This window comes from Olea europaea, chromosome 6 (genome assembly GCF_002742605.1).
Source record: "Olea europaea var. sylvestris chromosome 6, O_europaea_v1, whole genome shotgun sequence".
In the NCBI taxonomy this organism is placed as follows: domain Eukaryota; kingdom Viridiplantae; phylum Streptophyta; class Magnoliopsida; order Lamiales; family Oleaceae; genus Olea; species Olea europaea.
The window spans coordinates 12,807,540-12,808,154 of record NC_036242.1 but is presented as its reverse complement, the minus strand read 5'-3'; the positions used below and the strand labels follow the sequence as shown (position 1 = coordinate 12,808,154).

General features: G+C 38.9%; 1 protein-coding gene across 1 annotated transcript in view; it reads right to left on the bottom strand.

Annotated features, from left to right (window-relative positions):
* LOC111395172 overlaps nt 1–615 on the bottom strand; it is a 1,566-nt gene extending 951 nt beyond the window's left edge. Inside the window, exon 1 of the mRNA XM_023021175.1 lies at nt 264–615. Coding sequence (XP_022876943.1) covers nt 264–615 — 352 coding nt within the window. The remainder of the gene's footprint in view (nt 1–263) is intronic.

The window sequence follows — 615 nt, the reverse complement described above, 5'->3', positions numbered from 1 at the left end:
ACTCATTTCGCAAGTATGTTCCCGTGTATACTTACGAACTACAAAAAACTCATTCGTGTCCACCTTCGTCGCTTACAAACGCTGATGGAAACTGTCGTCAAGGCAGATAATTTTGTACGTCGACTTGTTTGATTTCTTCACTTTAAACTTGAAGTTATGCTTTAAAGTAATCCGGTGCATGCTACTTGCAATTCTTTCTTTGATTCAAACAGTTGCTCGACATACACATCTTCATAATCGAGAACAATTAGAGGACCGTGTACTTGGTCTGGCCTGTAAGATCCCACCCGATTCAGGTCTTTTACAGGATAGAGCAATCAAATCCTCGTTTGTAAATGCGTTTTCATTCTCGTTGTCTTCAACTGTCGATAGAATTCTGTGCGTAACAGTGTGATCATGGTGAGTAGCAGTGGTCTCGGGAATAACCACATCATTTTTACGAACAATCTGAATTGTATCCCAAACATCATTTACATTACGATTCTCTTCATCGGAAACTTCGTGTTCACCCTCGGGGACATTTTTTCTCAATAAAGTTACGCAAATAGGAGTCGATTTTCGACATTGATTTAATTTAATTAGATGCTTCATCTCCACTTCAGAAGTAACTTTCAT